At 35.7% G+C, this 21192-nt stretch overlaps 1 protein-coding gene across 11 annotated transcripts in view; it reads left to right on the forward strand.

The window, feature by feature from the left end:
- The first annotated feature begins 1692 nt into the window (after nucleotides 1–1692).
- LOC113098306 (band 4.1-like protein 1) overlaps nucleotides 1693–21192 on the forward strand; it is a 47236-nt gene continuing 27736 nt past the window's right edge. For 6 of the 11 annotated variants that reach the window (XM_026263325.1, XM_026263330.1, XM_026263326.1 and 3 more), the window contains exons 1-3: nucleotides 1697–2014; nucleotides 20797–20864; nucleotides 21023–21187. In XM_026263325.1, the coding sequence (XP_026119110.1) occupies nucleotides 20814–20864; nucleotides 21023–21187 (216 nt within the window). In that variant the 5' untranslated portion in view covers nucleotides 1697–2014; nucleotides 20797–20813. Of the gene's footprint in view, nucleotides 2015–20796; nucleotides 20865–21022; nucleotides 21188–21192 lie in introns of all 11 variants that reach the window. The other 5 variants (XM_026263328.1, XM_026263332.1, XM_026263333.1 and 2 more) reach the window with 3 other exon arrangements.

Here is a 21192-nt window from a genome sequence, read left to right on the forward strand (position 1 = left end):
GATTTTCCCACATATTCTGTTCATATGGGAGCAGCGAGTTTCACACCAGGCCACACTGACTGTGTACACAACACAAAGGCCTGTGAATGGACCATTACATGCTCAGAAAAAAATAATGCTGCCATCCTCTGGTTGAAATATTAATAGCAACAGTTCCAGCTGTACCAAACACCAAACAGTTTTTTATTATTCCACTCGATAGGTTTATTATTCCATAAATGTTATGCTCTTTAATAGCCTCACACATGACCATTTACACACTTGTGTATATAAGGACTGTCATCTGTACACTCTGCTGTAATTTTCTCAGCATGCACACTTATTTCCTGCACTGTAATTACAAATTCACTCCCACTACAGAGCACATTTCCTATCAGGCAACAACCTCACTATTTAATAGGGCTGAATACGCAATAATGGACCATAAACAATTAATAAAAATAAATAAATAGAAATAAGCATGATGGTGATGATGGTCGGGATTCTTTCTACACCATGAGACACTGTATTTCAATTTCTGGAGGAGGATATAGATTCCAAGTGCTGAAGTGCTGAACTAAGGTTAAAGCTGTCCTCTTTGTCCTCGTTTTTTGATTCACATACATTATTATAGATTTGTATTTTTATTTAACTTTATTTATTGATTGATTTTTACATTTAGTTTTGAGTTATTAATTTTGAGGTTTATTGTAGTATTCGTTTGAGACTAACTTATCTCAAATTTAGCTCATTAATTTCAGAAATGAAAAAATCTTTCATCATTTACTCACCCTCATGTTGTCCCAAACCTGTGGAAGTAGATGGCAACTAAAACTGTTTGGGAACCAACATTCTTCATCATATCCTCTTTTATGTTCAAATAAAGCAAATAAATGCATTAAATAAATCAATACAAATAAACTATCAAATAAATACATAAATACATGAATAATAATATTCAATACAATGCATAATAATAAATAAATGAATGAAGGGAGGAAGGAAAGAAATAACTTTGTTCTGTGGAACAAAAATATATTTTAAGAAAAGTGTTGTGTTTTTGTCCATACAAAGAAAGTCAATGGTCACCAAAACTGTTTGGTTACTGATCATGTTCAAAATATTGTATTGTATGTATGTTCTAAAAATATAATTTATCTATTTGTTTGTTGGCTTTTCACTGTTTTTTAATGATGCAAAATATTATTATTTTTATTTATTTCTTTATTTCTTTATTTTTTACATTTGTTTAATTTTATTAATGAGGTACCTAAGAGACCTCTAAGTGTATAATTAAATAATAATAATAATAATAATAAATAAATAACAACATAATGCATCCAACAGAGAGTTAATACACTTATATAAAATCAGTAATTTAAAAAAATATTACCACATGGAGCATATTTTTAGCTACCTGACAATTTTTTTTTTTTTTTTTACCTCGCATTGGTAAATTGTATTTGTCTGTATATAAACAAAAAAATTATTCAGTTCTATACTGGTGTATTTTTTATTATGGTTACTCGCGCTCTAACGCAATAGGTAGGCTATATATATATATATATATATATATATATATATATATATATATATATATATATATATATATATATATATATATATATCCTTACGGTACAATTTACCTTAACATTTCATTTGTTGACTGACTTAGGAATGCGGTAGAGGAGCCTAATGGACGGGTATAAAGGCTCGAAGCGCATTCGTGATGATGAAATCTGTGCGTGTTCAGTTGAGCGCGGCTCTCTCAGCGGTGAGGAAGGAGTTTGGTGTATTCCAGCACGCATACGCCCCCTACCCTCCTCTCCTCCTCCTCCTCCTCCTCCTCTTCTTCTCTTCTCCTCTCCTCTCCTCTCATCCACCCGAGAGAGCTGCTCTCCCCCCTCCGCTCATTCATCCTCTCGGACAGGCTCCATCCTTTGACGGGGAGCAGAAGCAGCAGGGCGGTGGCAATCGCAAGCCCTCAATGCTCGGCATTTGGACGGAAATCCGCGCGTCAAACCTGGAGAGACAGGTAGGGCTCTTTGTTGCGATGTCATCCCGTGTACGCTCACTATCCGTGAAGTGTGCACTATAAACAGGCTGAATGTGCCTATTTGAACGAATCAGCCTATGTGCCCTTGTGATGAGCCTAACATTTTGCGTTATTCTGGCATTTGACATTTTGCTCGGCAGGCCGGTCTATTAACAAGGCTTTGCTACCGCTTTTGGTCATGTGCTCATTTAGCATAAAAAATGGGTTTAATAAAGAGGACAGTGAAAGGAAGCCGTTGTTATACTGAACAATTTGTGTAAAAGAGCTGCTCTTGCCTGTCAGTGCAGGAATCTATTTGACTCACAAGAGGAGAATAGCGCTGAAACTGAACCCTTATACATACATATATATATATATATATATATATATATATATATATATATATATATATATATATATATCTATCTATCTATCTATCTATATATATATATATATAGCATAAAGTGAACTATCAGGCTTTCGGGCGCTGTGTTTCTTCCCGTGGTGTGCATTGTATCACGTGCAGAATAACGTTTCGCCGTCCGAATAGGCTACCGGGAGCTCCACTGTAATTTAAATGTGGCTCATTGTTGACTCGGATGTAAGTGGGGTGTCAAGGCTGTTTAATGAAAAGAGGGTGTGGCACCGGGGGCAGTCGCGCGCGCATCTTGTGGCTGGAGCAGCCAATTAGCTGAGAGCGGTTGAGATTTATTGAGAGAGCGCGAGTATTTACGCACCATGTTAGTTTGCTATAATAGAGCTGAAGGAGCATGCTGGGAGAAAAATGAACATTTGCCAACGCGTTTCAGAAAACAACTGGACGTGTTATGTGTTTGTTTGACTATTTGTATTGTGTGGCTTGTTTATACTACAGCACCCATGTGGTTCATGCCATATTTTTCTGCTGTGTTTTGTTTGAATAGGCTCAGATGAGAACCCATTACAAAAGTCTCCAGCAATTGGATTGCAAAGTCATGTTGCTTTTTAAGCCATGAAATATTGGGGAGATTTAAAATTTTGTGTTTTTAGACCTGGAAAAGTAATGGAAATGAATATACTCTAGGACAAACATCACCTACACTCCTACACACCTACACAATAAAGGTTCTTTATTGGCATCTGTGGTTTCTTTGAGAATCTTTAACATCCATGGAACCTTTTAATAAAACTCTCTTAAAAATAAACATTTTATTGTTAGAATTGGTGGTTCCATGAAGAACCTTTAACATCCATCCATGCACTTTTAACAATAATGGTTTATAATTGGTATCTGTAGATCTACAAAGAACCTTTAACATCCATCGAACCACAAAAGTTATTTGTATTGAAATATTGTTTGTGTGATTATTAAAATGTTCTTCACACAATGAAAAAAAAAAAGAAAAAAAAGAAATTGATGACCAAAAATGGGGAACTAAAAAATATTGTTCTCCTAATGGCATCCTGCAAAAAAAAAAAAAAAAAACTACAACCTTGCGGAACATTCAGTTGCACAAAACACTAAAGGTTCTTTATTGGAATTGTTGGTTCCATAAAGAACCTTTAACATCCATGGAATCTTTCCACTGCACAAAGGTTCTTTAGATTGTTAAAATGTTCTTCAGACTAAATGAAATGGTTCTTTTAAGAAATGTCCACTCAAAGGTACTTTGGGTAACCCATAGTGGTTCTTCTATAGCAATAACTGTACCCCCCCCCCCCACCCCACCAGAACCTTTATTATTAAGAGTGTATGTCTATTTCAAGAGTACTTTTCATCTGCAAAATGTGTTTTTAGAGAATTTGCACATCTGTAAAACATTTCTAAAACATCCCCTGCCAAATGTTAAAAAAGACACGTAGATGCATGTATTAGAGACATTTATAATTTAGTATGTGAGCCGCTACTCTTTTAAAGATGCCTATTAGATGTTGTACTCAATAATTAGATGTTTTCCAGATGTTCAGAGCTCTTGGAGATGTACAGTATTGCATGCTTACTGGGAAGTCATGGGAATTTCTATAATCATTGTGCACATTCTCTTAAATTTAGCTCATATTTAAACATTTCAGCGGCTAAATACTGCTTTGGGAAAATCAGACTTGCTTAGTGATTTCTGATTTGAATCATTACTTAAAATTTCTTATTCAGTAATTGCAAATGGAAAAAGGGTTAGAAATCAAAGGGGATGACTAGAAAACCATAAAAATAAATTTTATAACCAATACAACCAAACAACCAAACAATAACCAATCATTCCTGTCAGTATAGTGGATCTGTTGCCGGACCACAGAAGTGCATTGGTCTGGATGACCATTTCATTTATCACATGTGAATTTTGGCATTGTTCCTGCACGATTAGAGTTATTAATAGATTAAAAATACCTTTGTTTTGAACCTTTTTGAACAATTTCAATTGGGCGTCTTACTGCTTTCGAATTTCCTAAATTTTAGCATATTCTGAAGAAAATGTGAGTGCTATAATGCTACAAGCTCCTCATAGGTTTTAGAGCTTTGTTACTATACAGGTATGTGGTTGCTGGGGTTTTCCAAAATCCCACCCACAAGTCTCTGGTCCCTCTTTTAATGTAAGTTAGTGGGATTTTATTGTCCGCCAGGCAAAAATAGTCAGTCTTATCACTCAACCCTTGTGCGCACATTCACACTGGTTTTATTACAACGTTCAGTGCATCACATGATCAACAGATCTATTCCAATCTGCTTTCATGCATTGGCGATGAACCATAGAGAGCCCAGGGAGAGCTCATCGCTTGTCATATATCACAGATGTTCAGTCTTTTCAACCACATAATATTTATTTCACATTTCAGACATTTAATACACATAAGTACTAGGGGAAAAAAGCATTTAATGTTTGTGAAATACCTAGTGATGTCTATGGGAATCTTTTTTTTCTCACATCAGAAACACCTTGTGTAGGTAACAACAGAGTGTATTCTTCGCACACTTACCTAAACATCTTTGAGAACAAGAATGCGGGATATTGCACAGTATAAAGCTATTAAATATTCTGAATTAAAAGGAACAAAGCCATGTAACCAATACATTTGTCATATAGCTCTAGTGTGTCATGTGACAAGCTTGGAGTGGCACCAAAGAAACAATATGGTGATGCATTTTAAAATAAAAGCTCTGCTTGAATATTTGAAACTTACATGTTAAAGGGTAAATAGGTAATAGCACACCTCTTCAACAAGCCACATTGCTTGAGAGGTGTCTTTTTTAGCAGAATCTGTGGATGAGTAATGCGTCGAAGTGTAATACTTCAGTTCTAGGTTTGTTAAAGTCTGAAAAAAAAAAAAATAGACTGAGCAATAGTAAAAGTAGGCACTGTTAATTAGCCTGAAAACTAACTGTTTGATTCATGTCAAGGCTGTACCAACACCAAGTGGCAAAGATTCTGCAAGCTATTCCTGTAGCACGTTGTTTTTGGACTAATTGAGCACAGTGTGCTATTAATGGCAAACTGCAACTGTCCCGTCCTACACACGCCTCCAACATGCTCTCAGCGTTCCTATATAACGTCCCGTGAGTTCCCCTCATAACAGTATATGGACATGCACTGTGCTCTGTGCAGGATTTGGCAGTTCTGTAAGAATGTGACTAAGTTGATGTTTTCACAAACCTTTATGCAATTATTGCCTTTGCAACTAGCTGAAATAAAACAAAGGTAGTATATATATATATATTGTACATTTCCAGTTTTTCTGTGTGTGTCCAAAAGAGAGTCTGCGTGCCTTAGAGTCAGGGTTGGGAAGGTTTTGATGCTCACAGAAGGAGAGCAGCCTCCCACAGGAGCTTATTTGTCTGTATATGAGTCAGTTGTATGAAGTTCTGCCCTGATCGTACAGAAGAATGTAAATTATTCAGAAGGCAGTTAAGCTTTGTGGTCTTGTGGGTGACAGCATGACTCGGTCTGATTGCTGTGAGTCAGCGCAATTTTCTCTTGCCGCTTCATCAGACCCCCTTTTCACATTCATTGGATTCACTGACATCTTTTAAATGGACGCGAGGCGAAAAATGAAGGGGTAGGTGGTGATGCCTTCCAGGAGGCACTGATACCATGAAGCTGAAAGCTGTTTTGCTTCCCTCAGTATTGAATCTGGCTTTGCCTTTGCTTATTTCCTAGGAGACTGTTTTATATTTTTTTCTATTGTGGTGTTTTATTGTGGAGTCATAGACCTCTCAAAAAAGGGTCATTGCTGTTGTTGTATTGTTCTAATCCTCTTCTTAACTATAATTAGCAGTTCTTGCTAAAGCAATCACTGTTATTATTGCTTATACTTTGTTCTAAGCTGTAAGTAATACACTTTGGGACGTAACACATGCTGTTTGTGCTACATACCACAAATCACATGATTTTGTAATTTTATGTATTATTTTAACCTTTGTCACAATTAGCCTACCTTTGTTTAATTTTCTGGCACAAATGGTCTTCCATTGGAAGCCAAGCAATATCTAGAAAACAGATTATCAAGATTTGGTGCAGTGCTGTTATTGTTAAACTAACACTATTGAATATCATTTTTTTTCATTTAAATAATGCTGAAATAAATTTTTAATAATAAAGAGAAAATAAAAAACAATTCGAAATGTTGTCTAAAATAGTACTAAAATTGCTAAAGCTAAAATAAAAATGCTAATAAATTAAAATGGGAAGAATGTTTTTATAAAAAATAAATACAGTTATTATGATAAATAAAAAATTAAAATTAAAATGAAAGTTAATTCAAAATATTATATTAAATATTTATTACAAGAGGAAAAAGTTTACTTAAAAAAGTGAAATGTTGCCTTTGGCACCTTACCAAAACAAAATAAGTTGAAGTAGTAAAATGATTTAAACAAAATAAAAATAAAAATAAATGATAGCTAAATATATATATTTTTTCAAAAATGACAAAAGAAATGAAGAAAATTACAATTTAAACTTAAAATAAAATGATACACAAAATATAAAAATAAGGGCTAATTCAATACAGTAACAAAATGCTAAAATAACTCTGATTAATGCAGTCACCTAACCACACAAAACACATTAGCATTTGCACATCAGTGGCATGACTGTGAGTTTGCGAGCACCTCTGACATTCGTTCTGAAAAGATTTAGGAGCTTTGTTAAATTTAAACTAACGTTTTGGTGTAAATGTAAAGATGAACAAAGCTACATTTTTCTCAGACAGATAGAAAATCTGTCTCTCTCTGTGTCACTGTCAGTGTGGACAGGTGTGTTTGTTTGAAACCGAACAAACTAATTTGCATAACCCTAATGAGTCTGTCTGCCTATACGCTCATTACAAAGTCCATTTGATCTCCCAGTCCAGCAATACATCTCAGCCATTGCTGAGACCGCTGGATCGGTGAGGTAAGAGGGAAGGATGTATTGATAAGTGAATGCGGCTGGCCAAAAGAAAGGCTCAATCATTTGTGAATTAAGTTGGCTACATTGACTGCCATTTTAAGAAATTAGTTTAATCAGTAAATGAGTATTTCCCTACTCCAGGCTTTCTGCCAATGCGTCTAGCAGGGACTGACAAGGGCTAATCTATGAGCTTTCATTTAACAAATCATACAGTTGCTATTCGCTCTAAGCAGACGTCATTCTAGATACGGCTTATTAACTTCAAACCCTTCCTGCTTTGAAAATCATAGACTTATCTGTAAAATTCCAGAGTTAGATGTATTAAGTGCTTTGAAATTCACCCCCACACGTCTATTTCAAGTTCCTCTTTGTTAGCCATCTTCTGTGGTTTAAAAGCTGCAGTGCCACACAGTGGGTTAGGTCTTTACATTTAGGCCTGCATAGCTTATATATGATTCCCTTGTCACCAGCAATGCTAATATCTGAAGTTTCAGATTACTGCGAGAATTAAAAAAATGATTCAACTGATTAACGTTTAATATCAGTCATCAAGAGGATACCCTCTGGCTGAACTCACATTTCATTTTTTATTCGGTGGTCACTTTCTATGGTGGTCACTTTTTCTGTATAGACATGATGTGTTTGTATCACCGTGGCAACAGAACTTTATAAAGTGCATCAGTTTTAGTAGAAGATCTCTTTACTTCAACGTTGCATAGCTTTTTGCTGTCATTTTCCTGACTTTAGAGAAGGGTTTATAAAACAGGCATCAATCAGTTTATCAGACTGAGAGTTTGTCATTGTGTCGCAGTGGATGTTCTAAAGGAGCTTTATGACAGTGACAGTTGTGGAGGTAGTAAACACATTTGGACTACATCGGAGTGAAGGCATACGCAAAATGAATTCGTAGCCCAGATGTACTCAACTGGTGACTAAAAGAGCCACATTCAACCCACAATTTTACAATTTTTGTGAATTTTATAATTTGGTAGTAGTCAAATTCGCTTACGCTTATGCTTAAATTATGGCAAGTACCAATTCACTTGTATTTGTGTTTGAGCTCTGAGGAACGTCAAAGTTTTTTTATTACATAGTGGTTTTGCAACATTGATCAATGTACACATAAACTAGTTCTGGATTTTAAATGCTTATAAAATAGAAAATATGAATATCTATTATTTATCATACTTACAGGTTGTACATCTTAAAAAAAAAAAAAAACTAAATTACTTTCAGAGTGTAGTGTCTTCTTTACATGATGTTAACCAGACAAACTAGTCACTGTGTTCACGGCCGGTCAACATAGAATATAGGCGGGCATTATGCAAATGAGTTACCCTTCAATGTGTAGCTGTCCGTCGCGGAAGTGAAATTCAAATTTCTGACGACTCGTTTAGACTGGTCACAGTTGACTCTTTCTTTTTTTCTTTATTAAGATTTGTTTTGGCATTTTATGCCTTTTATTTAAAGAGGACAGTAGGTTGACAGGAAGCAAAGTGGGTGAGAGAGAGGGGGGTGGGATCAGGAAAGGTCCACAAGACTCAAACTTGGGATGCCTGAAGCGCAATAGTGCTATATGTCAACACGCTGCCCACGAGGCCATCGGCGTTGATTCTTTTGTTTTGGGAGACAATAACTTTATTTATTATTTATCGTGCACTTTCAGCTTTACAACTTTGCAGATCGTTTACATTCACATACAGCTACATTACGCACTGCATGAAAGGCAATTTTCAAAATGGCATAATAGGGGCACTTTAAAAACGAATTTTCCAAATTTAAAATTTTTCAAATCTTCAGAACATAGTCGTGCTGAACTGAAGTGATCGTCAGCTTCAGAGATGATAAAGTGAGCGCTCATTTTACGTGCAGATTATAATAAATATAAGTTCACATGGCAATACCGATTTGAGTGCCAGTAATTTGTAACAAGGCTAAATAATACAAAATAATTCTCACCTTCTGATTATTTGTCTCCTTATCTGTTTGCGAGTGCCATAAAGAGCCGCATTTCATTAGAAATTTATGGCATGTCCTTGAAAGAGAATCTATGTCTAATTCAATATGCAGTTATCTGCATGCCCTTGAACTGCTCAGTGATGCGAGATGGCACGTTCTTAAAGGATGATGTCTGCATCTGTGGACCCTTACTTTTCCCCTGTGGATTTCTCTAATAGGAAATGCCCACATTCCTTCTTGTGTTAACATATTTATCTACGTTACGGCTAAAGGCAGATGTTGTAACACAACAAAGGCTGTTTCACAGGATTTTTAAGGCACGGCCTATCATCAACTTGCTGTGATGCTCCTGTGGCTAGAGATGTTTGTTCGCAGTTTCACTGTACTGTGTTTTTATCGCAACCGAGCAGTTAAAGGCCTCTCTGGTTTGAGGTTTTACACTCTCACTGAGAACCGTACATGCTTGGCCACCTTTCAATTGAACTCCTGATGCTTCATAGGATGCCTTTCAGAAACTCGGACAACATCCTCCAAGTCAATTTGAATGGATTTTAGCTTTAAACTGTGGACATATAAGTGTCATTCTTGAGAAAAGGATGTTTCCGTGCTGAACTGAACTCCGCTCCATTGCATCAGCCAAATTTCACCCAGGACAGGTTGATGGATTGGAGGTAAACAGCATTAATATGAATGCTACAATTAATTTGAGAGGGGCCGTGTATGATGTGCATGCTAACTAGTTGCCCTGAAGAAAACCTGCTTGCCTTTCTTCATCACGCTCCTCCTCTCTGCCTGTACGCCGCTCTCGCAGACTGATTGCACCAGTGATGTCATGACTTCCTTCTGTATGCCACCATTTGAAGACGCATTGGCTTGGGGGTACAAATGAATCTTGGCTTGATTTGTTTTGTAGCACATGAGCACCCGTGTTATTGTATTTGTTTATTTGAAGGTTGTTCTATGCCTCACAATATTATGGCAGTGCCGTTTGAAAAGATTTGTTCCAAGATGGTAAGTATATCTTGCAAAACTGAGCTGTCAGTTTTATCATGAACTTACTCGGTTGATATAAGACTCAGCTGGCGTTTGGTTGTTTTTACAGTGGAGCGCTTTCATGCGTTGAACAAGGGGGGTTTTGTGTCTTCAGAAAGGGCACCACAGCTCCCTCAAAAAGAAGTCCTGCCATCATTGTAGCTCTGCTCCAAAATGTAGTCAGCTGCCTCTACATTTTTGCCATTAAATACGCTTCTGATGCAAAGGCTGTTCCAAACAGTAGTCAACTTAATGATGCTGCCGACTCTTGGCCAAATTCAAATAAAGCATCATATGTGTCTTTAGTAGAGATAATGCAATGCAATGCCACAAGCTTTTCGAGAGATAGATAATGGGATAAGTTGAGAGAAATGTTGATTATGAATATAATTCATTCAATAGTGAATATTTCTGCAAGTTAAAGGAGTAATTCACCCAAAAATGAACAGTCAATCATAATTCACTTACTCTCATGTTATTTCAGAATTGTATTAGTTTCTCCATTGCGACACGTGATAAAAGTAAATGAAAGTGGATGGGAACTAGGGACAGTTGTGGTCACCATTCACATTCACATTCATTGTGGACATTCTACAATCAGCACTCCCAGATTCTGTAATCAAAAAGGTTTCAAAACAAAGAGCATTGTCATAAACAGTAGAAATACCAGAAGAAATATCTTTTGTGTTGGACAATGGTAAGCCTATGAGTCAAAAAGGTTTCTCCTATACTAAAATTAATCAATGACAAAGAGTTCCTGCAAATGTAGAGCATTCTGAATCAGTCCCTAATGAGGTTTCATTGTTGTTAGGATGCAACCCAGGATACTCTGTATGTAGGCAGCAGGCAGCTTGCCAGGTTATGGACCATAGCTTCTATCTTCGTGCATGAGAAAATATAGAGAGGCTTTCCCTCATTGCTTTTTCCTCATGCACATTTTGTCATCTCCCTGAAATCGTTTTGTGTGAACTGTTGACATGTTTGTCTTGAGTTACTAGAGCCTCTGCCCCGTGCCTTTCTTCTGCTAGCATGCGTTATGCCATGAATGATGGATTCCTTTAACAGATTGCACTACAGATGAGTGATTGTGCTTGGAGCTACGGAGAACTGGTTGCCAAGTGTAGATCCATTTTCCAACAGCAAGGCTACAAGGAGTGAACGAAGGGGAAGATACTCGATGACAAATGGCATAGTACAGCCGTCATTTTGCAGGAAATTATTTCCCATCATTTTGCTGGCTTTGGGAGCATTTATTTAAACAGGCCGGTGCGCTGAACTATACTGCAAACATTTTACAAATGAAAATGTATAGCTGGGGGTTCTTGACATTAAAAAGAAAAGAAAAAAAGAAAATAAAACCTTTTAAGTGATTGCTAGGGCGTAGATGGTTACTTATTGGTCCAGAACAAGAGACCCCACTGCCAGGAATATATGATATCCCCATATAAGACATTCAGACTCAAAAACTCCTTTTCTACCTCAAAAATCCTCTCGTCAAAGGCTTGTCTGCTTTTACAGCCAAGGTCAATGTATAATATAATACATTTTGGGTTTACAGTACAGTACATGCTTCAGGATTATCTGGTTGTCCTTGAGCATAATTACACAGCTATCAATAGCAACTGCTTTGGTAACGCTTTAGAATAGTGAACACTTATTCACTATAAACTACTGTACAACTTTTCCCTCAAGAAATTCCAAATTTGCTGTTTATTAATACTGCACATGTTAGTTGTTAAATATAGGAATTGGGTAGGATTAGGGATTTAAAATAAGCCGTTAATATGTGCTTAATTACTACTAATAAATGGTTAAAAGTCTAGTAATATGCATGCTAATAAGCAACAAGTTAAGAGACCCTAAAATAAAGTGTTAATGTACGATTGCTTTTACTACGCTGTCCACCTTTTTGTTTACCCATCAGAAGATACTGAGATCTGTAGAATCCATGTTCATTTATGAAATAAGTTATCTCCTGTTATTTGTGTGTTAAATATATATTTTAGATTGCTTTCAGCTAGCAATATGAGTGTAGTTCAATTCACATTTCCATTTTAACCCTGCAAAACCTTGACATGAAAAAAAATATATATCCAAAATCGGATCTTTTAAAAAAAAAAAAATGTTTATTGAATCTTTTGAAAAAACATATAGATAAAATGACAGATAGATAGATAGATAGATAGATTATAAAGAATGGATATATTAGTTTGTGTACAACAGGTTTTAATCATGTTGATCATTTACAGCAGGCCTGATACGCACGTCCTGATTTTGCCAAGTTCGATGTGTTCCTAGGTCAACATATTTTGTTGACCCTGGAACAACATTTTACTCCATAAATATATTCTTAACCATATCCCTACTCCTAAACCTAACCTTAACCATGAGTAATCCCTAAAATCAGAGGAAATGATAGATGAATGACACTGATGTACAAGCACCAAACACTGATTTTAAGCGTAAACTTCACAAAATCTAAAAACTGGTTCTTCAAATCTGATTGGTTAATCACAATGTTGTTCCAGGGTCAACAACGATGTTGTCCCAGGAACATGTCTTACTTGGTAAAATCAGGTTCTGCGGCCTGATACAGTAGGCTTCATAGGGTTATGATTCTTTCCACAGAGTTCTTCATATTTCCCCCAAATCATTACAGATCATTACAAAGGTCTATCCAATTTATATGTATTCATCAACATATTCCTGAGTTGTTTGTTATGTTTACAGCTCAAGGAGGTTACTTTTCTGATAGCAAGTGTACGGCTTGTCACTGGTTAGATCAGGTTCACTTCTCCATATGTCCATATGGCCTGGGGCAGTGCCAGCTCTCTACTGCGCTCCCAGTGTGCATCATGGCAGAACTGGGAAATTTAGCCAATGAGACGACAGTCATATTCCATAATTTCGGTGCTCAATAATCTCATGATAACTGCAGAGGTTTTTACTACATCTGAGCAAACACACATAAACACACACTCTCATTAACTGCTAATATACTGTATGAGTCCAAGTCTACAGCATCACTTAGCCATTCGGATTATCACTGATCAAACTTGACCCCTGACTTGATTATAAACATATGTACAGCTTTAATTCAAGTGCAACACGATAAAGCTGCTTGATCTCTGTTTGGGCATTTTTATTATCCATCATCGCCTGTATCAAATGCAGTTTTGATCATGGTGAGCGCTTTAGTCACAGGAACCACTTCACTTGAAAGCTACTGCACAAAGGTCAAAGTGTGCATGATGCATCTAATCACTGCTGTTTATTAAGAGCCTCAAGCAATTAATTATTTAACTTTTAATTTCAGAGTTGATGTTTTCAAAATGCAACTTGTTTTAATGGGCACCGAAGAAGATATTTAGCAGAAGGTTAACTCTGCTCTTTTCAACGCCATGAGAATGAAAAGGCAGGGTGCCAATCATCATAATCAGTCCATATGCAATGTATTTCAAGAAGGCATACAAAATTTCACCTGCAGCTCTCAAATCTTATTTGGGTTCAACTGTGTAATAAATAAATATGCATATTAGAGATGTAATGGTTCACAAAAATGACAGTTCTCTATGTACCACGGTCACAGTTCGGTATGTTTTTGATAGAGCAGGGGAAAAACATAAATTAGCTTCTCTTTTTCTTTCTAATTAAATAGTACTTTACTGAACAAACAGTAACACTTTACAATAAGGTTCCATTAGTTAATGATAGCTACTGTATTAATTCTTGTTAATTCACAGTGCATTAACTAATGTTAACAAGCACATCTTTTGATTTTAACAATGCATTAGTAAATGTTGAAATTAACATGGACTAAGAAGACTAAATACTGTAGTGTTGTTCATGCTTAGTTCACGTGAACTAAAGCAGTTAACTAATGCTAACTAATGAACCTTATTGTAAAGTTACCAATATGATTATTTCATTAAGTCTGTCAATAATCATTGCAATCAGCTGAAAAACACTCTTTACAGTTCATGATTTTGTTGTAAATGGTTGGAGGAATTTGGAGTGCTTTTGCTTTTGGATGCAAAATATTTTAGTAAAATGTTATATTTTGGTAAGAACTATTGTACATCATTTTATTGTGCTCCATGTGTTTGACATGTATTCACATGCTGGTGCTGATTTCAAGTCACGTCTTTTAACAGAGATTCATTTTGCATGTTGAAAAATGGAAAAACGTGAACTGAAATCTTTTACAGATACGACCATATGATGTAAATTGTGTGCTTAAAACAGCTTAGAACAATTTACTCAAAATTCATAGTCTCATATTTTAACAAAAGGAATTGGAAACCATTTTTGAAAACAAGCACTATTGCAGTTCCATTTGGTGCCACTAGACATGCAGAAATGTAGAAATTACTTTGTAGCATGTCCCAACTTACGGTTTGGTAAAGTTATTGTTTATGCTAAGATAAAGGCTCTGACATTTTTCTGTACTGGATGAGAAAAGTGTAATATATTTCCAACAATGTTGTCAATTAGACACTTACAATCATTTAATTCAAAAGATGAGAGAAATTATGTAAGCATCTTTAAGCGTAAACAAATCTCCACTGCCATTACTCTGCCAAGTACTGACTAAATCATTATCTTGCAATACTTGTCAAAAAAGCATTTTAACATTTAACACAAATCTAAAATGCCATTTATCTTTACAGCATCTGAAATCGTGCAAAATTTGAACATGTTTAGCATCAACAAGGATATGAATAAAACCCCTTGAGGATAAACAACTAGACAGAAAAAAAAGAGAGGAGCAGAACCACCTCATGTTGAATTCCTTATTATCTCTCCCGGCCTGCTGATTAGGTGTGTATTGACCAGAACAGTCCTTCATGTATAATGATCAGGGGGTGAAACAGATGACATTAGAGAAACGAATCTCATGCATGCTGTTTCATTAACTGAGAGGCCCGATCTCTGACAAAGCAATGCATTTTATCTCGCCTTTTAATCCTTTACTCATTATTCTTCAGTGAAAAGCCCTCACTTTGACTTTGTATTTGACTGCCCATGTTTACAAGATCATGAAGGAAGGATTCTCCATAAACCTACAGTACAATGACATGGCACGATTTTTTCCATATTCTGTTGAAGGTAACCGGATTTGCTCAAGTTTGCCAGGTTAGTGATACAGAAGGTTATGGTTAATTTCGGTTCCAGATGTTAAGGAACACATACTTGGAAAAATCATGATTGCCATTTCTTTATTGAACCTTGCTTATGATATTTCTGGCTTGATATCATACTTTTTCCTTAGTAATGACACCAAAAGTAAACCCCATATTTGAATGAATGAATAAATGAGGCATTTATATGAGCCGTTTTTTTTTTTCCTCAGAATAATAGTAGTACAATCAGTATAATATGCTATATGATGAAGGTTAGGGGCATCAAATAATGGAAAGATATTATTATTATTATATTTTTTAGGTGGGGAAGTAAACTAAGTAGAATTGTATATTTTGAGTTATCTGTTAATATATATATATATATATATATATATATATATATATATATATATATATATATCTGTTAATATATATATATATATATTATATATATATATATATATATATATATATATATATATATATATATATATATATATATATATATATATATATACACTGCTGTGCAATTATTTTGATGAGCTTTTCCACACCAGTCTACTAATGTGCTATTGGCAGTTTTATAAGAACTCGAAATCTTAAACGGCACATTAAAACAAAAGAAACTGTGATTGTTTTCTTCTTATCTCAGTCAGACAGCCTATTCATGTCTAAGTCCTGCTTCATAAAGGTTGCTTCAGGCCCTGTCCTGGGGTAAGGATAGTTCACTCTAAATTGAATGGTTTCTCATCATTTTATGTTGGACAACAACATTAGACCTCACTGACTTGCATTGTATAGGCGAAATCGTGATAGGCTTTTTGTGTGAACTTCACTTTAAGACTCAGATTTCTTATTAACCATTATTAATTATTTATTTTGATGATAGGGGTAGGTTATAGTTTGGAAAAGGTTAAAGTTAAATGACTAAGTGTTAAAGAACACTTAATTGGAAAAAAGCACAATTGCCATTTCTTTATAAAACTTACATTTATCAGACGCTTTTATCCAAAGTGACGTAACGTGCATTCAGACTATACTTTTTTTTTAATCAGTATGTGTGTTCCCTGGAAATTGAACACACAACCTTTTTCACTACTAATGCAATGGTCTACCACAGAGCCACAGGAACCTTTATTAAAATGTTAATAACTGAGTCTCATACCTTTGCCTTAAAGTACATCTTTATCTCAGAATAATGGTAGTTCAATCAGTATAATTTGCTAACCCCATTATCAAAAAGGCTGCATATCACAATTGTGTGTCATTCTTTGAACTGAAGTGTATAAAGATCTCAGACGGCGCTTTACAGTGAGTCGGTTTTTTCCCAGAACTCTTCCAGGTGTATGAACTCAAAAGAGACCTATTACAGTCGAGATGTGTCGGCATTTGCATAGCATTTGAGCTGAGGAGGATCAGTAGCTCTATGAATGTTAGGAACAAGGGACGGTGGGCCAGATGTTCTGCAATTCATCTTGTGCTCTTTCCAAGAGCCGCAGTTTCCTGAATATTTATCTCTGGGAGTTTTTAATGCTCATATAGATCCACACACTGTCATTTTCTGAAGTGCTTAGTTGTTGGTCTTTTTAATCTCCTCAGATACGTTTCTTGTAGTGCACATTGGTATGTGTGTGGTTTGAAACACGACAGCATTAAATCCCAATACAAGCATCTGGATGTAAAATGTTAATCTCGGCTTTTCAATACTACGGTTACTAATGCCACATTATCCGTCATCTGTTTACAAGAAAGATGTAATTATACAGAGGAATTAAAGTGTCAGTTATCAGGTAGCAATAATTTGGTTGGCATTTTTAAGCAAGTGTTCTCTCCTTGTCTCTTTGAACTGCACCTCTGTCTCCTCTCCACCTGTCTAGTATTTATTCAGAAGCTTCCCATATGTTAGAAGGGGAATACATGATCTATGTCTTTTTAATGAATGCATCATCAGAATCAGAGAATAATTTTTTTACATTATTTTAAGCAAAGTGCAGACCTGTGGCAAGTGTAACAAATCTATGGCATCTTTTGGTAAAATAAACATTTATATGTACAAAAAGTACAAATAAACTAACAAAATTTTGGGTTGCAATCTAAAGAATGGATGTAAACATACAAAACTATGTTAAAGAGAACCGAGACTGTTAAATTCTTATTACACTTTTGCAAAATTCTAATCTAAATGAAAAAAGTTAAAATAACATGCCAGTCAGTTATTTCGTCTGCTTATCTATCTAAGATTTGGAAAATGCTTTATCGGAGAAAATACTTTAACCATGAAGTTTATTAGTATTCATAGGTTGAAATGATGATGTCCTTCTACTAGTATGTCTCAGTATTTCTGCAACAAAAAAGAAATCAATTCCTTTAGACTCAAAAAGGCTCACATTTCATTACATTAGCTCTGGGTGAATTGTGTCTATTAATTATGTTCTCCATTTAATTTAGTTGGATTTCGTTGTAGTGTGTTTTGTTGTGTCATTTATTCATAGTGGTTTTCTTCAGGCTGTTGTGCTATGGACACAGTGAAATGTTTTTTTCTTTTTAGCTTTGGCAAGGTTGACTGAGATTTCAGCAGAGATGGGCTTGTTTCATTAAAGGGACAGTAAGTAGGAATTACTCCCATCTAGTGGTGAAATTGTATTTTGCATTCAAACTAACTTTGCTCTCCAGCGCCTCGCTTTTTCAAATGCGCGTTGCATCTACGGTAGGCGATATGTACCAAAAAGCTTTGACAGGATGTCTTCTAATAGCACTTCGTCGAGTTTTCCTTCAGGTGAACAGGTGTGTTATTTCAAACAAACTGCAACATGACAACTAACAAACGAATGTTACAGTATGAATTACTGACTGTGGAAAACATGAAATATTGTAATTAGTAGTTATGTCTAATTTATTCGTTATATTTTCTGAATTATGTGCATTGTTAGATGTCATCATCAAACACTGACTTACCTGTCGAGAAGAAAACTGGCCACTTCAGCGTCTCTTTTGAAATCTTTATCCAGCATTAGCTCTTTCCACCTAGAAAAAGCTTCCCCGACATTAACTCTTGTTTTCTGTAATCTACGGTCACATTTCCTTTTACGTTCTATTTTTGACTGTTTTGGCGACAATGTTTTCTTCTCCTGTGGCGCGGCATATGTATGGTCCATAATAAGAATGCAATCCAGACTTTTAAACTTGCCGGTGCAGTTTCAAGCGCCTCTCACTGCTCTGCACCTGCGTTTCTGGCTCTGACCGAAAATGCGCTGTGGTAACGCGTTGGCTTAGTACTTTTTGTCCCTCTCTGCTATTATAGTTTTGCAAGATGGCGGAACTACATGGAAGCATCCGTCGACCTACCTACCCGTCCCATGTATATAAAGATAATAAATTCTTCATTTACAAGGATTAGTTTAAACATTGGCACAGGTATTTGTACACCATTGAGGGCATATTTATGAATAAAAATATTGATTTTAGATAATAAAATACCTAAAAAGTTACTTATTGTCCCTTTAAATGCAGTGTAGGTGAAGTTTATTTTAATTTTAATTGTAATGTTTTATCTCGCAATTCAAATTATGACTGAATTTCAGAATTGCGAGATAAAACATTGCAATTAGCATTTTTAACAAAACAAGCTCCCATATGTCACTGCTACTCTGTGATCATTTTGTGGTAATTTTCATCATAACTTGAGTTTTAATGGCCCTTTTGAAGTGGCTTGACGAGTAAAGTTTTGTATTTTGTGTTAACCCATGTTTCCTGTTGAAACAGGAAGTGTGGGTGGGGCATATCAAAAGGCTTGTCCCAGTGTTTTTTAAATACCAATAGGCTTTATTTATATCATAACTATGACTCATGTTACTTTAGTAGCTGGCAACAAATAGTTTTAGGGGGAGGGGCCTGCTTGTTCTAGAGAGCATTTGATTGGACAAAATTCTGTGCAGTGCAGGATGAGTCATCAATATTTTTAATCCATTTTTTGTCCAGATGTGAACGCCGGTTGTTTAGATCTGACATGTGATGTTTCCCGATCCTGATCTTGTCCCCATCATTTCTTGTCCTCTGTTCCATGAATAAAATCATCAAGAAAGCTCAGACCCTCAAGACCGTAACAGTTCAGCTAAAATAATTAAAGCATTAAGTCCTCCATTACGGCAAAATGCAGAGCTTCAGTTAAAACCGGATAATTGGTAAAAGAGATAAGTCAGCGACCAGAGATAAATGTATAGATTAGCCGTTTAATGGACTGGCTGTTTGTCTTCTGACTGAATCACGTGTGCATCTTTGGATAGCACTTAAAGAGAGAATTATGAACATTTGCATGGCCAAATGGCGAGGTTTGTTTGTTTGAACTGTGATCCTTATATTGAGTGATATTTGGAGAATTTCTACGGGGGAGATATTTGGGGCTTTTAGTAGCACAGCGTGGTGCAAATGAATGAGATGGAAATGAAGGCAATTAGCATATTCACAGTGGTATCAAACTGTCAGGCTACGACACCTAAACACCATTAAACACCGAAAACTTTTTTACTTTCTATATCCATCTTTCTCACTTTAACGGAGATCGCAAAGATCTCTATTCTGGAGAAAGAAAAATAGCTTAGTTAATAAATAAAATGCTTTCATTGTACTCATTTCATTAAGTGCTTCATTTTAAGATAGTAAATCTGTTTACACAAACTGTATCACAGCTTGTTGATTTATTAATACGAGATCATCGCTAGCTAATTATACTTATGGTGCAGACACGTAATGTTTTCGTTGTTTCTCATGACCATGTGCCAATGAACACATTCCCTGCACTGTAATTCACCAAATGTCCTCTTCCAGGAGCTTCAGTAGCTTGAAGAAACAGTCAAACAGACCCCATCCTGGTCATTTGGTGACTAACTATGAAACATTTGGTCTGCAGATCACATAAACATGTCGCATTACAGCTCTTTAGATAAACCAGCAGATGTTTTTCTTGGTTCTTCATCTATCGAATCATATTAAAGGCGTAGCCTAGTTCACCTAAAAATTTAAATGTCAAATTATTTAATAACCTCATGTTGTTCCAAACCCGTATGGCTTATTTTATGGAATGCAAAATATTTTTTAAGAATAAATAACTCCTCATTGCAATCAAAGTGATTAAGAGACTTGAAAGAAAGTAGCACTGTTGTGTTGCCAGCAGTCAAATATACAGCATTTATATGTTCATTAGACCTGTTAGGCCTATAAAGAAATTAATACAAAATGAATATGGTCGGGCAAGAGGAAAGTTTAATCTGTTTAACAAATTTGTTTTAATCTGTTTTTATTGCTTTAGGACTGCAAGTGATTGCTATGTCAGAGAAAAGTTCAGCCGCAAAGAATACAGCAGACGGAGGTTATACGGTAAGCCTAAGATCTATCATTTATTAAATATTGTTCCTTATAATATGTTTGACTATGCCATGCAACTTTATATAATTGGGAATTCAAGAAACATCTTTTCATTGCTATTGAACACTTAACCATTTTTTAAACGATACTCTTTGATCACTTCTATCCAGGATCACGATTCAAAGATGTCGGATGAGCACAGAGACACGGATGACTCGTCGGAAAAAACGCCTAGTAGGATGTCCAGATCCCCGCAGAAATCCTCCAAAAGACCAAAGACTGCACCTGTGAAAGTCACACTGCTTGATGGATCTGCCTATGAGACTGGGGTGGAGGTACA

This window comes from Carassius auratus, unplaced genomic scaffold (assembly GCF_003368295.1).
Source record: "Carassius auratus strain Wakin unplaced genomic scaffold, ASM336829v1 scaf_tig00216504, whole genome shotgun sequence".
Classification (NCBI taxonomy): Eukaryota; Metazoa; Chordata; class Actinopteri; order Cypriniformes; family Cyprinidae; genus Carassius; species Carassius auratus.